This window comes from Camelus dromedarius, chromosome 17 (assembly GCF_036321535.1).
Source record: "Camelus dromedarius isolate mCamDro1 chromosome 17, mCamDro1.pat, whole genome shotgun sequence".
Classification (NCBI taxonomy): domain Eukaryota; kingdom Metazoa; phylum Chordata; class Mammalia; order Artiodactyla; family Camelidae; genus Camelus; species Camelus dromedarius.
In genome coordinates, this window is record NC_087452.1 from 32,492,189 (window position 1) to 32,505,607 (window position 13,419).

A 13,419-nucleotide genomic window follows, 5' to 3' on the forward strand; every position below is an offset into this window, starting at 1 on the left:
GAGCTTGCAAGTGGTTTAAGATCCTCCAAATGTCGTGTGATTGCTTTGGGTCAGTTTCTTGGTAGTGTCTGTTCTTTTATTCTTGTAGCCTTTTGCTTCCTTAGACACCACCTTCACTTTATGCATTCTCTTTTCCACTTTAGCTGTCATAAATCAGGATGTAGTTTATCCTTGAGTAGATGTAGATGGTGATGTTGTTAAGCTGTTTGTTGGTATATTACAGTGGTATAGGTGGCTGCAGACTGTCTGTTCTCCTTGGTTCATGCATCACTACACCTGTCACTATAGATCACTACAAGGTACTAGTTTTGTCTCAAGCTTCTTGGATGTTACATGTTGAACTATAAGTCTGAAGCAAAAACTGGGTTTATTTATCTTTATCCCTACTCTCCCACATCCTTGCAGTTAACAAAGCAGTGGGAAGTAGTCTTCTCTGGGAACTGTCACCTGGGTCCATGTAATACCCAGTGTCTGTCTTTGAGGAGGAGGTCAAGAAAAGAGAAGCTAGATATTTGGATGCTGGGGGGTTATTCTTTGGGCTGGTCTCATTCTTCTGGCAAATGTAGAGTGATGGATGAGAAGTGAATCTTGGGTAGCTGGCTGTGGAAGCAAGAGACCACTATAAAGGAACAAGTCAGTGTTCCTCTCTTCTCATTCCATCCTCTCCAGGGAGGCTTGGGTCAGAGAAGAGGCTGATTCAATCTTCTTCTGTGATTCTGTTAAACTTTCATTTTGAGAGGTTAAGGGAGAAAGATATTAGACAGAGGTGTCGGCTGGTTTTTAGGATTTCTGACTATGGTGCAGGAAGGAAAAATAGAGGCTGTCATGGCATAGACAGCCAAGGTGAAGAGGGGCAGACTCAAAGAGGGCCCTGACTAGTGGCCAGGGCTCAGTGTCTGGAAGAGCCTGAAAGTTTTCCAGCTGGGAGAGGACTAGATGTCTGTAGGTGGCAATGTGTGTGAAGCATTGCTTCTGGATTTCTTAGGAGCAAGGCGCATTGCATTACATACTGATATCACGAACCTTATGCATCAGCTAGTGCACGTCATGTTTGAAGGACATCCATTAGAGAACTGTTTTTACCCTTAAGCTTGAGGTTTTGATTTTTATTTAGGGATGTTTAAATGGAATAATACCGTATCTGTTTAAGCAATTTAAGAATTTTTAACCTTAATTCTGTTGATTCACGTGTCCTAGTATTTTGCTGCAGTAGTGTTTCGCTACATTTTCTGTCTCCATCAGATTTCTCCTCACTCCCTCTTCCCTGTTTCACCTTGATTTTTTTTTTTTTTAAACTCTCTTCCCTTTGTTTGCTTCACCTGATTTTAAAACTGGAGACTTCATTTTCATGAGTCATTTGCTATTCAAAGTTTTGTCCTAGTCCAGGTACCTGCTCTCAGGTCTTCTCAGATGTTCTAGGTATGACTTACATGGCTCAGGGATGTAGGCACCTGTGACTGACACCTTTGAATTTGCCTTTTCACTTTAGCAAAATAAAGTCAGAAGCCTGAATGGTCAGCTGCTATCTGATAAAATAGTTTAGCATAAAGTGCCTATATAAATGGTTGATATTTATTTATTGAAAAAGCTTTATTGAGATATAATGTACGTACAGTAAAAATGGTTGTCTTTTGGCCTTATGTTTAAATAAGTTTAGAGATTAAGGAGAAAGGATGAACTGTACCACAGTATTGTTGAATGAAAACGTAGTACAGTGTATTTGACAGCCATACCTGAGGCTGCTAGTCTACTAGCCTTGAGGCATTTGATGAAAGCAGAGATAAGTCAGTCACTTATCAAAGGTCCTAACATCCATTGGAATTTTGTATCTGTATTGTTTTTAAAAAAAATAAATTCAATCAACTAGATGTTGGCTTTTAGGAAAATTATAAAAACCAAAGGTTAGTAATTGGTCAGTATTCCTAGATTTTGAATAGGCAGTACATTTCAACTAATTATGTTAATCTTAAATTTCTTTAAAAAAACAAAAAACACAAGGGAAGAATGCTTTCTTTTCGCCACTCCATTTTGGAATCCGGGACGCATTGTGCTGTGCTTCCTGTGTGTTCTCCGCTGCCTAGAAGCATATGCTGAGTGCCTTTACTGATGACACACCTGCTGTAAAGCTTGGTCAGTGACTCCTCAAAGGCTTTCCACCCCCTAAAATATTTAAAATATATGTGAGTTATATTCTGCCGGCAAGGAGAGAAAAACACAAGCATTTATGACCCTGAGGTGAATCTGTAGCTTTTAAGGATAGTTAACACCAGGAACAGGTATCAAAAGGAGAAGCAGGAGTTTAAATTTTGCAGATATGACGTGGTGAAATGTCAAGACAGTAGGCTTTGGTTTTAATTGCATTTTTAAAAAAGCTATCCTGGTTTTTAGATTAACCGTTCTTAAAGTGTGACCAGAGGTTTGGTTTTCCAAAAGATTGGTTATTTTTTTGAAGGCAGTATAGGCTAAAAGCTATTTCTCTTGGAAAATAGACATGTATTCAAGAAGAATGTCGAATGGTCTAGAAACAAATGCTGCACTAATTTAAAAAATCAAATTAACTCCTAGAGAGCAAGGCATTTTGATATAGGAGGGAAGGTCAATCATAGTACTTACACAGGAATACCTTGGAGATAATGTGGGTTCAGTTCCAGACCACTGCATGAAAGTGGATATTGCAGTAAAGTGAGTCATAAGAATTTTGTTTGGTTTCCCAGTGCATATAAAAGTCATGTTTACACTGTGTTGTGGTCTAGGTGTGCATTATGTCTTAAAAAAACGTATATACCTTAATTTAAAAATATTGCTGAAAAAGTGCTAACCATCATCTGAGCTTACAATGAGTCATCAAAGATCACTGCTGACAAATATTATAATGATGAAAAAGTTAGACATTGTGAGAATTACAAAATGTGACATGAGACGTGAAGTAAGCAAATGCTGTTGGAAAAATAGCCCGGATAGACTTGCTGGGCACAGGGTGGCTTGTGGGAGCTTCATTTGTAGAGATTGGTTCCATCGGCCTGGACCCTGGGTGAGATTGAGGCATGTGTATTTTAGAAAGCTTTCTCAGGTGATTCTGAGTAGGAGCCACTCATTTAATTAAATCATCTCCTTTAACAAGCAGTTGAGATTTTAGAGAGGTTAGCATTAAATAGATGTTTAGTAAATAGTCTTTGCTTCTGTTGTCATTCTGTAACATGGGCAGCGTTTTGGAGCTCCTGAGGCTTTTGATGTGGGGATAAGACCGTGAGGGCTGGAGAGACTGCGGATGGACAGGAGGGGGGCGGAGGCAGGTGGTGAGTGCAGTGCGAGGGAGTACCGGCGCCCCAGGTCTGTGGGAGGTAGTAAACTGGATGTGAAGCCACAGAAGTGGGAGAAGTGAAAGGTGCTTGAGATTTTCACCTGGTAACTGGGCAAAGTGTGGAAAGGTGCTAGGTTTAGGGGTGCTTTTAATTCAGTTTTAGCATTAAGGGATTTTAAATTTCTGTGGTACAGATGAGAGCTTTCTGATGAGACTTCAGGATTTATGAATTGGAGGAGATGTGAAGGCAGAAATAAATTTTAAGTTGTAGGAACCTCTGTGCCTAGGAAATCTCGAAGGGACCAGATAAAGATCAGCAGCCCAGTGTAGAGGCCAGGATTGGTTAGTCAGTCACTGTAGAGAAGCTTTGTGGTTGGCCATTCAGGCCTTCGTATTCCTTTATGAAGGTTCTAGTTATTATAACAGAACAACAGACTAACTGGTCGCTTCATATGAGTCAGGCACTTTCCAAAGAGATTATATACATACATGCATACATTTTTTCCCCCTGTAAATCCTAATAACAACCTTATGAGGCTAAGTCTGTTGCCTCACAGTCAATTGTAGTGTCTGTAGAGTTTGGATTCTGCAGAGACAGTCTGCCTCCAGAGCACACACCGTTAACTGCTGCACTGTGGGAGGGGTGTGGGCAGGAGCTGGACTGTTGAGAGTTAAAGAGAAGACTGAGTGAGTAGATGAGAGAGCAAGTGGCAGCTGAAGACCTGGAGGCCAGGCATAGCGTTCAGGTCACCTTTTTCAAAAGTCCATAGATGGAAGGAGTTTGAAACCTGTGTAAATTGAGACGTTGTTAGGTTTGGAGAAGCTAAATCTTCAGAGAAGGTGAGAAGCCAGTGGAGACAAGTGTGAGGGAGTGAGGGTAAGAGAGATGCAGCTGTGGTTATAAGATCCTGGGACAGACTGAGGTCAGAGTGGGAGTGGAAGTCTTGCTTCTTCCTCAGACTAGGGTTCAAGTCAGGTTTAGATGTGGAGAGGGGAGCAGAGGGCAACTGAGTGAGCTCCTGTCAGTTGACCTGGTCTCTGTACAGGAGGGGAATGGGTTGGTTTATCTGCATGGGTTTGGGCTTTCGGTAACCATGAAATCGACTTAAGGTGGAACCGAGAAGGGAAGAGTTTTGGAATTCTTTGTTTAGGAAAATTTATTAGTAGTTTAAAACAGCCTGGCCCTAAATTCCTCTGTTTCTAAGCCCTAAAATAGCAGTCTTAGAGAATTAAAAAAATGATATTCCTAGGTCCAAAACCTCATCTAAGTGTTAATGGAGTTGAGTCAGGATTCTAGCAAAATTTGCTTTTTTCATTAAATAATCCTTTTAAGTTTTTTGGATCACTTTTTTGACCACTCATCACTGGAAGTTTTATTGTCTAGATAGGAAGAAGAGAGGCTCATGTTACCAACCAGTACTTAAACCTGCAAAAAATGCTCTTAAAATTGCTTCCTAGACTTTTTTGGGGTTCAGCCACAGGATTAGATTCTACCACAGCATTTTGGACATATCTTGTGAGCCTCTGTTTTATGATCCAGGTTTCAGATTTAAAATTAGGAAAGTGAGTTTATAGCCATATTCATGTGTAACAAAATACATGTTAAACCATTGGTCATTAAATACAGAGTATAAATGATGAAGTGATGTGTTTTATTTGAAATTCAGGTAGATCTCCCCCTTCGTATTCATTTCCCTTCTCCTGGGATGGTCACATATGTCCTCATGGCCTTCTGGGATGAATAAATACAGACTATTTCTACAAGATGGAGTAAAGGTTGGGTTTGTAGATTCTTGGAAGAATTTGGAATGGTGTCTGTAGTCCAAAGCTTAGACCTTGGTTGACCTATTTTCACTGATTGCTCTTGATTTGGGAGCTTTTCCTCAGTTCTCCTGGGTCAGCTAAGCTTTTGATATTTTCAGAAATGAAGATTGATCTTCCTTAAATTTGCTTATTTGAACAGCTTAACCTTTTACATACCCACTCAGATGTGGGCTTTTCAAAGTTACGCCATCCTTAGACACTGAAAATTTATGTAAATTGCCCAAGTTCACACAACATGTACTTAGCAGAGCCAAGATTGTAACCCAGGCTTGTTGGATCCCAAAGCCCGAGCATTTTCTCCTGGCCTGGACTCTGACAACAGTGATGAATGTGCATCTCAGTAACTATGTATTAAGTTAACTTCAAAATGAAAACAGTTAACACTGTCTTCAGTTTTAAATGTAATTACTCTCTTCCACAGAGGCTCAGGAAACACAGGGCCCTGGGGACTCTCTTCCTTAATGTGCTTGTTTTTAACTGTGGTACCTTTATTCATGGATTAGAACTAATTTTGGTCAAGGCCATGAAAATGTGCCTGGAAAAAAGAGGCAAAAGTTGTAATCTGGTAAACGCTTTGAATTATTTCCTTAAATTTTGATCCCTCTCTCCGTTCCCAGTTATTTGTATGAGCTGATGTGCTTGTAGAGGCCAGAAGCTTGTCTGTGCCTCAGCTCATTTTTACTGCCTCCAAGCAGTCTTAGTTCCTTTCCAGTGGGCGAGTGCTTAGCAGCCGTCCCCGTGGAGGTGACGTGTGGCAAGGCTGTGGAACATTGCTCTCAGGTCATCACGGGTGTGCGTGTACACACAGCGCACACCCACTCTGGTATAGACCATACACATATTTGCACAGGCATTAGAATTAGTGGGTATTTAACGGGGTCAGTTTTTCTACATAGCTGCCAGAAATTGTTGAAAAGTCTAAATCAGTGGGTCAAACAGTGTATCAAAAAGTCTCTAAATGGTGGTTCCAAATTACCAAAAGTTCATAAAGCAGAGCTGCTCTGCTGACTGTGAGCCTCGTTTACTTCACAGCTAGTGAGCACCAGTGGCTGGATGAGCACGGGATGTTTGGTTTTTAAGTGATTGGCATGCAGCAGCACTTTAAAAAATGTTTTAAAAATATTTCTTCTGCTGATGTAGGGCTTGTTCTGTCTTGGCTTTCATTAGGCTCATGCGTTAAACGCATTTTATATTTTATTATTGCAGAAATTAGAATCATTTTGCTCCTGGCAGTGCTGATAGTTGATGTTTGAGCAGAAGGATTGGTCACATTTACTTGGGAACACTTGTCATCCTTATCAAAGCAGAGGTGTCTTTGTGTCCTCTCTTGCTTGTAGGGAAACAGTTTGGATTTTAGTGCAAAATTGAAATCTGGCAGATGCCAAAATATCATTTGCAAAGCCTAGGGTACCCAGAGCCAAGTATTTCATTAGTTTTCTAGTGAGTTTTCCTACCTTTGGGAAGATCTGTTAAGAATGGAAGGATGGACAGTTTCTCTGGCATACTTTGTGTGTGTCTTGTTAGTGTTCTATATTGTAAGTCTATTCTGTTGGACGTTCAGATCACTGGACACTTGTGATAGCACTGTTAGGGGCTTACTGACATCCATGCAAGGACAAGAATTTGATGACTCAGCAGCTGTATTCTTTCTTTTCTCTTTTCAGTTAATGGAGGTATTGGGGATTGAACCCATGGCCTTGTGCATGCGAAGCGTGCACTCTACCACTCCGCTTTCTCTGTTGTCTTAAAGCATTTGTTTTTAGATCCCAGGTGGAAGTTTTTGTTCCAGTGCCTCAACTGATTTCATTTGGTTTGGTTGATGCAGGAGAGAAGGAGCCCTTTTAGGTTCATTATTAGTTAGTTAGGAACACAGAATATTGATGGCAAAGACTTCTGTGAAGTGAGTTGTCTGTTTCCTTGGATGAGGGCCGCGTGACCGGTAATGCCTTTGTGGAGTGACCGGTAATCCTTGTCTGAGGAATGCTCTGAGTGTCTTGGGGGACATGTATGTGCCTGTCTTACCCTTTATTGGCACGACTAGCTGGCCCATGAAGTCGGTGCTAAGCTAGATCACCACTCTCTGCTGACAGCTTCCTCCCCTTTGGGAAGGAGGGAGAGACTCCCCATGTGGCCTACATGGGCTGGGCCTGTGTTTGTCCTAATGGGCCTCATGCTCTCTTACCAGGAAGAGGAAGAACAGGAGGAAGAAGATGATGATGAAGATGACGACGACACTGATGATCTAGATGAGCTTGACACTGACCAGTTGCTGGAGGCGGAGTTGGAGGAGGATGACAACAACGAGAATGCAGGGGAGGATGGGGACAATGACTTTTCTCCCTCTGACGAGGAACTAGCAAACCTGCTAGAGGAGGGAGAGGACGGGGAGGATGAAGACTCTGATGCAGACGAGGAAGTGGAACTGATCCTGGGGGACAGTAAGTCTAGGGCTGACCGTGAGGCTGAGCCTTGGTACCCAGGGAAAGGTCCCTTCCCTGTGTCAGCCCAGCCCAGAGGGCAAGCCGTGCCGGGGCTCTGTGCCCTACGAGGAAGAGCAGTTTCACATCTCTGATCCTCTGCACTCCTGTCATGATGACTGTATAACCAAATAGCTGCTATCTTTTATCTTTAAAACAGGGGTTGACAAACTTCTTTTATAAAGGCTGGACAGTAAATATTTTTGGTTTTGTGTTGCAGCTCCTCAGCTCTGCTGTTGTGTGAGAGCAGCCAGAAACAAGACATAAATTAATGATGTGGCTGTGTTCTAATAAAATTCTATTTACAAAAATAGGTGGCAGGTTTTGTTTGGCCCAGACTATAGTTTGTCGACCCCTGCTTCAGAGGATTAGCCTTAGAATGAAAGGCCACAGTGTCATTCTCCCAAGAGGCAGAACATCAGACATCGTCAGACACAGCTGCTCGTGGGGGTTCTCTACTTTCTCCTTTCTAAAGTTATAAAGAAATAACAGCGCTCTTGTGGCGAGCCCTTTCCTGTCTGCTTTTGCCTAATTCCTCTTAAGGACCAGGGGACAAATGTTTTTCTTTGGCTTCTGTATTGTTCCTTTTTTTCCCCCTTTCTTGTTCCAAGTTATGAAGAACAAGCTCCAATTTTTCTAGTACTTTCCCATTAGAATAGCTTTCTGAAGTCAAGTTGCCCCCTGACTTTACTAACGGGTCCTGGGTAAACCAGCTGGTAGTTCTAAGAGCCTGCAAGCTCTGTGCTGTGCTCTGTTTGAGGGCAGATTTGGCCTCATCACTGTGACATGTGGCACTGCTGACAGATTCCTGCTTGCTCAGGCTCTGGTTCTTCCTAGCGCTGCCCTGCCTGACGGGGGAGCCCTCCCTGTGATGACCACCCGTTTTTCATGTAGCTAACCTGGCTAGCGTTCTCACAGCCACGGGAGGTGTTATGCATAACATGGTAGCCACTACCTACCTGTGGCCATTAAAATTTTAATTCAGTTAAAAGTTCATTTCCTCATTTTCATGTCCACATTTCAAGTGCTCAGTAGCAACACGTGGCTACCACACTGAACAGCACAGGTACAGAGTTTCATTGTGCTGGCCTAGGCCCAGCACACGCCAGGCCTCTTCAGAGCAGACGCTTGGTTTTTGTAATTGCTTGTTTGGTGGCAGGGGGGAGGGCCGGGATGGGAGTGTGTGTGGTAGGAGGAGAGGGCAGTTAGCTGTATATATTTAAACACATATATAAGAGATTCTCCTAGTCCCCAGTGACCTGAATCCATTTTCTTTGGGATGAACCTTATACATGATTCTAGCGCTCAAAGATTGAAGGCAGTTGGCTTAGGGGAGACTGTCTTTCTTGCCAAAGCTGTATTTTGAGGAAGCTCTGTGGGGCTGGGCGGGAGTTCCTTATATCTGCCCGTCTGCTGTTTGCCAACTTCCATTTTTTCGTACTTGGAGGTTGAGGTGATTCAGTGGAGGAGGACTTGCCTTGCCCCTGGCCATGGTCAGAGAGCCAGGTAAGAGGGACTAAGGGGCAAGGGACACTTGACAGTATTGATGGGAATAAAAGGGAAAGTTTTAGTGGACTTTCTTGTCATCTGTGATGTGGGGCACAAGTTCTGTTTCCCTTCAATTACAAGTAATAAGGTAGTTTAGGGAAGCAGCTGGTACCCCTGACCTAAGAGTATCACTGATTTTTTCCATTCTCAATTTGAATATAAAACCACTAAGTTTGTATTTGGCCTGTAGCATTACTGCCTCCTTCAGCCTTTAACTGTTTAGTCTAGGACATGCCTTCTTTCAAGCCCAAGAGGTAATGTGGAGAACTCTCATTTCTGTCAGCAGTAAAAATGTTACTTTAACTTGGTGGGGATATTTATGTGAAAATGCCGTTGTAGGTGACAGTGTGAGGACATGGCAGCTTGGGGGCTAGAACTGAGGTGGTGACACCGAGGTGGCAGCGTGCGTCCTCCACTGCTCCTTCCCTGTAGAGACCGACAGCGGCTCACAGCGGAGCAGACGGGGGCAGCCTCTGTACCCTGGGTTTACCATTTGCCTCACACTAATCATCTAGAGCGTTAGCTCTTAAGCTTTTGGGGTTTATGGAGCCTCTTTAGTGTGTGATAAAAGCCACTGTTGACTATAGAAAACCACACCCATGTGCCCCACATGTAACCTGGCGTAAGCCTTGGATCCCACAGAGACGTGATAGATTTCAGATGCAAAACCCCGGCCCTCAGAAGAGAAATACCTTGACACTGAGGTCTTTGTGTTTGTTTGTCTGCTCTGCCCTCCTTTGAAAAGCCTGTATGTTGTAGAGCAAGAGGTTGCACATTGCTGGGACTGACTGTAACATCAACTGCCTTTGCCTCCAGGGCCTTTCAGAGGGAGAGGTCCCGACCAGAGTCTGGGGTTGGGTCTCTTCAGCATTTGGAGGATGAGAAAAGGCTAAAGAAGGTAGAGAGAGTGACCTGCCACCTGACCACCAGGAGGGGAGTCGGTGCCTGACCACTGAGGGTTCTGTTAATCCTGTGCCTGACGGGTTATTTGCTTAAAGATGATTGTGGTGGTGTTCTCCTTCGGCTGCATTTAGTCCTTAGATGTGATGCAGCTGTGAAGACTCTTAATTCTTAGTGGCTCTACACCTGACGGTTACATACTGTTAGGCAGGTGGGGCTTGCATTGTCGGTTCACAGGTCGCATGAGCACCGGGGGATTCTTCCCAATCCCGTGGGCTGGGACACGGTGCTGCCCCTGCTTCTCCCCCTTCCCTGCTGGCACTTCCTCCTGGAGGTCCTTCAGTAAGGAAGCCGACGAGGCCTAGTTTGTGGTTTGGCTGTGTCAGGTATTAGTTTGATCTCCGTCCTGTTTTCCCCACTCCTCACTGTGAAGTCAGGCTGTGCTTGCATCCTGTTAGACCCAGGAACACTGGTTTTTCCCAGCCATCTTTTTTTTTTTTCTGTTTTCTTTTTGTTTAAATTTTTTTCTTTCCCAGTCAACTCTTTTGCTTACTTTCAGGACTTTTTTTTTTCTTTTAAATCACAGCCCTACTTTTCTTAGTTTTACTTTATCCACTTCCAGTTTTCTTCCTAAAGGAGATTGTAGTGAATGAAGGTTTGGGAACACGCAGTTCTTCCTCAGCTTTTCTCGAGTGGAGTCTCTCAGGTTATCTGGGAAAGGGCTGATGAGGGGTTCTTTGGAACCACTGGCTGTCCCTCTCCACAGGGGGACCTCAGAGCCTGTGGGCATTTGCAGGGCTCCAGCTCAGGATGTCTTCCCACTTCCCTGGGGACCTTGTTAAAATTGTTTCAGTTTCCTGAGCTGTGAGTGATCCAAATGGGCACTGAGATCTTCCCTTTACCTTCGCTCAACAAATACTACAGCTAGCTCCTATGTTTCTGTCCGATTTCCATCAGCTAGATGTGTGTATCTACCTTATTTTGAGGGTTCTTTCTGTTACTGCTTAGTGTCACCCCTTAATGGATCCTTCCAGGTGTTCATGTGGTCTCTTCACTGCCTGGAAGGCAGAGGGTCAAGCAGAAGATTCCTTGTGTGCCAGAGACACAGTGCCACCTTCCAGGGTGTCATAGCTACCCACTGCTGGCTTCCAGCCCTGTGTTCCTAGGCACTCCCTCTCTGGGATTGCTGCATGCTGGCCTGTACCTTCTAGGGAATTTGTTCCCTGCAGATTATATTCAGAAATTGCAGAGGAATGAATCCTTGGTTGAGTATCTCTGCCTTTATGAGGTCTTCTGAGAAGAGTGGTGGAGGAGTTTAAGAGAACTTTCATCTTTGCTCAGGCCCAGCCTGTCTTTTTAGTGGTCTTAGGGGTCAGGCAGGCCTGTGCTCACCCCTGAAGGACTCTGGAGGCCAAAGGACTACATGGGCTCACATGACCTCAACCCCTCTGCAGCCAAAGCACCATGGGTGAAAGCTTTAGCGTGGGCTTGCCTGGTTCCTTTAGGGCCTTCCAGGCAGGAGGAAGAACCTCTAGGAAGCAGAGGGCACCATGTCCAGGCCCTCTGAAAGGTAAGCAAGCGAGAGGTCCCAGGGGAACCACCGTTGCCAAAACAGTATATTCTCCAGAGCCAGCTCCAAGGAGTTAATTGATGTGTTTTCTTTCTGGAAACTGGTAATTAACCTTGCTCAGGCATAAATGTATGTGTATGTAGGTGCCTTCTTCAGAAAGCTTCCTGTAAGCCTAGTGCATAATCTAGTCTCTCCCTTTTCTTACCTTTCAGCCGACAGCTCTGACAACTCTGATTTGGAAGATGACATCATTCTATCTCTAAATGAGTGAGGAGCCATCACCACGTGGAAGAGATTCTTGGCAGGCGAGAAACTGAGTCAAATGAATTCAGAACATCTTCCCTTCCCCTTCTCCCAGGGCTCTTTTAACGAACTGCATGCCCTGCATTCAGAGGATTATAGCTTAGAGAGTCTCACTGGAATCTTGAGGGTCCTTCTAAAAACAATAACAACCACAAAAAAAAGACAGCAGGGGTTAGGCCCTATTCTGCTTCCCCCTTCTCCTAGGATGGACATATCTTTCCTCAAGGGAAAAAAAAACATGTCTCTGGGGTTATTTCACAATATATTTTCTTTGTATAATGTTCTTTACTTAAAGAACAAGAAATAGTTTTTTATAAAACTTAAAAAGAAAAAAAAAAGGCATTTATAACTGAGGGTATGAACTTATATCCACCAGGTCTCTTGTCCCTGCACTTCATTTTCTAAGGGAAGAAAATGATGTCTAAAGAACAATATAGAGGCATTTTTACATACATATTTAAATGAAAAGGAAAATCGTGGTTTCTTAAATTGATAAGGATTAAGAATATTTTATTATAAATATAATATATGATTTTTTAACCTGTTTTGTTGCCTCATATGCTGTCAGGATAATTTGTTTTCCTTCCAGAGGTGCCAGAGGTGGGGAGGAAGGCACTGCTTGTTTGCTGAATAAATGCTTAGGTTCACCCGCCTTCTCGGTTTGGGGGCAGCAAGGTCGTTGTGGATATTGGTTTTGTGGAGTTGAGGGAACTTAGGATATAAGTTCACTCCCTCTATTTTTCTTTGTGATTCAGTTTTTCAAAAATCTTTTTTTCTTCCCTTTCTCCCCAATGTGGAAATTACAAATCAAAAGCCTTTTTCTTTAATGTAAAGTGTATTTATTTAAAAAAAATACAAAATAAACTACAAGTCTGTCTTTGTTTATGGCCTTTCCCTGTTCTCTTACCAAAGTGGGGGTCTGTCCCTTTCCTTGCAGCGCTAGCCAGGCAATAGAGAGGACGCCTTCCAGGAGAGGCAGTCCAGCACGGTGGTGAGAACACATTCTGCCCAAATAAAGCGCTCTGGGGAGAAAAGCAGCTTAGTTACAGTGCCTCACCCTGGCCTGCCGCTCTCCCCCAGAGAAGGACCAGGCATGGGGTTGAGGGAGGTGCTCAGGGCATCGTTCACTGTGTGCACATCTCATCTCTATCCTGGGTTCTGAATCAAGAAGGCAGCTCCGGAGTACAGATTTGGTGGAGCTGGAAAGGTAGGGGTCCTGGGAAGTTTTGGAGCAATGAGCTGGCAAAGCTAAGGAGCGAAAGCATTTTGGCCATCCCTGTAGTTGGGTGACTGTCATTACTGTACCTTTAAGGGACTACAACGGTAGACCCGGGCACTTCTTCAGTTTTGGCAGTTTGTGGGGCTTGGGCGGGCTGGCTTTGCAGGTACTTCACAGGCCTTGAAAACTGGCCTGTGGTTCAGCTGTGCCACCACCAGGGAAAGGACCTCTTACCTTTTCACTCACCCCACCCCCATCTTTCCCACAATAAATAGAA

At 43.8% G+C, this 13,419-nt stretch overlaps 1 protein-coding gene across 4 annotated transcripts in view; it reads left to right on the forward strand.

The window, feature by feature from the left end:
* DCAF1 (DDB1 and CUL4 associated factor 1) overlaps positions 1-12,806 on the forward strand; it is a 67,951-nt gene extending 55,145 nt beyond the window's left edge. For 3 of the 4 annotated variants that reach the window (XM_031470428.2, XM_064496501.1, XM_064496502.1), the window contains 2 exons: positions 7,311-7,563; positions 11,833-12,806. In XM_031470428.2, the coding sequence (XP_031326288.1) occupies positions 7,311-7,563; positions 11,833-11,891 (312 nt within the window). In that variant the 3' untranslated portion in view covers positions 11,892-12,806. Of the gene's footprint in view, positions 1-7,310; positions 7,564-9,049; positions 9,109-11,832 lie in introns of all 4 variants that reach the window. The other variant, XR_004142453.2, reaches the window with a different exon arrangement.
* The last annotated feature ends 613 nt before the right edge of the window (positions 12,807-13,419 follow it).